Source organism: Camelina sativa, chromosome 19, assembly GCF_000633955.1.
Source record: "Camelina sativa cultivar DH55 chromosome 19, Cs, whole genome shotgun sequence".
In the NCBI taxonomy this organism is placed as follows: domain Eukaryota; kingdom Viridiplantae; phylum Streptophyta; class Magnoliopsida; order Brassicales; family Brassicaceae; genus Camelina; species Camelina sativa.
This window is the reverse complement of record NC_025703.1, coordinates 3623946-3625332: the sequence shown is the minus strand read 5'-3', so window position 1 is coordinate 3625332 and position 1387 is coordinate 3623946. Positions and strand designations below refer to the sequence as shown.

The 1387-nt window shown below is 39.7% G+C and overlaps 1 protein-coding gene across 1 annotated transcript in view; it reads left to right on the top strand.

Moving 5' to 3' along the window:
* Positions 1–569, top strand: part of LOC104764569 (BRISC complex subunit Abro1-like) — a 4303-nt gene extending 3734 nt beyond the window's left edge. Inside the window, exons 2-3 of the mRNA XM_019240652.1 lie at positions 6–59; positions 230–569. Coding sequence (XP_019096197.1) covers positions 6–59; positions 230–280 — 105 coding nt within the window. The 3' untranslated portion in view covers positions 281–569. The remainder of the gene's footprint in view (positions 1–5; positions 60–229) is intronic.

Below are 1387 nucleotides of genomic sequence, written 5' to 3'. Positions count from 1 at the left end.
CCAAGATCCAAAGCTTGGCTTCGGATGTTGAGACGAGCTCGGCTTTCGTATTTCAACAGGTACCAATAAACGAAACCACCTTTAAAGCTATAGGAACTTCGAAAATTCGATAATTTTTTTGTGTTCCTGAGTGAGTAGTTTAAGCTGCTGCACAAAGGTTGTCTAGAAAGCCAATCATTATAAGTTTATAATGCCACAAATTGTGTAATATATTTCTTGCTTCTTTCAGGAGAAACATAATCGGAAGTTGAGAAATCGGGTTGCCAGAATCGGGCGATGAAGCTTCTTTTGAGTTTCTGTTCTTGTATCAAGGTTTTTTTCAGTGTATTAATATACTTGGAAGTTGGAACTCTCTACCTTAAGGGTACCGTGCAGTACAGTACTGGCTAGCTATGGCGCAACTGGAATTATATGGAGGAGACATTTTGTATTACAGTTTAGCTAATTTTTTGTTAAACCTTTGCTGGCTAAATTGTGCTTGATCAGAAGATATCTCGTTTTCCTTCTATGGCTAGTTTTTGTTAGAGAACAATCTATAGTGGAATTGATTCATGTCAAGAGTTCTATAACTGAGCATATTCAAGCCTGGTCACGGGACTTGTCACCATTACAAATAATGGAACGGTGTCTCAGTTTGACACCGTTTTTAATCAGAGTCCTGATACGTTCATCAACATTCTTCATCATTCTTAAAAACACTAGCGCTGCTTCTTCCTACTCATCCTAACGCAGACAACAATCATTCTTAGGGATTCTAACTAAATTGTGCAATAGGGTTTGGCAGTGCCGGGGGAGGATGACTCAGTGACACGTGTGGTATTGTCTATAAACAAAACGACGTCGTTGCGTTTTAAAATTCAGGCAGCAAGAAAGTTCGTGTAAAGTCAAGGTCGGTCACTTGACCTCTACGATAACTATGCATACACAATACCGAATGATAGATTTTACATCAAAGACTTTGTTTTTTGAACATTAGGTAGAGAGAGCCCGAATCCGACCCAAAATATTAGAATGTACCCGAACAAATCCTAAACTTGTAGACCCCAAAAAACCGAACCCAAAGTCGCCGCATGACCATCAAGTGGCTAGCCTCGTTGGAACAGGGCTGCGGTTCATCCTTTCAGCTACCCCGTTTTGTTGAGGGGTGTATGCACTGTTTGTACCAGGGTTTACACAGTTTAAACAAATAAAGATTTTGTGGGAAAGAGTAAGCAAGTTCTTTATTAATCGGGGAGAACGTGAGATCGTCACTTAAAACAAGTCGGATTAGAGCTTGTTAGTCCACAAACGAACTAGTAAGCTTAAAGTGACGAACTGAAAGCAAGAACGAATTATACGAAAGACAATAGCAGTTTTCGATGCAAAGTATTGCTCTGTAGGTATTGTC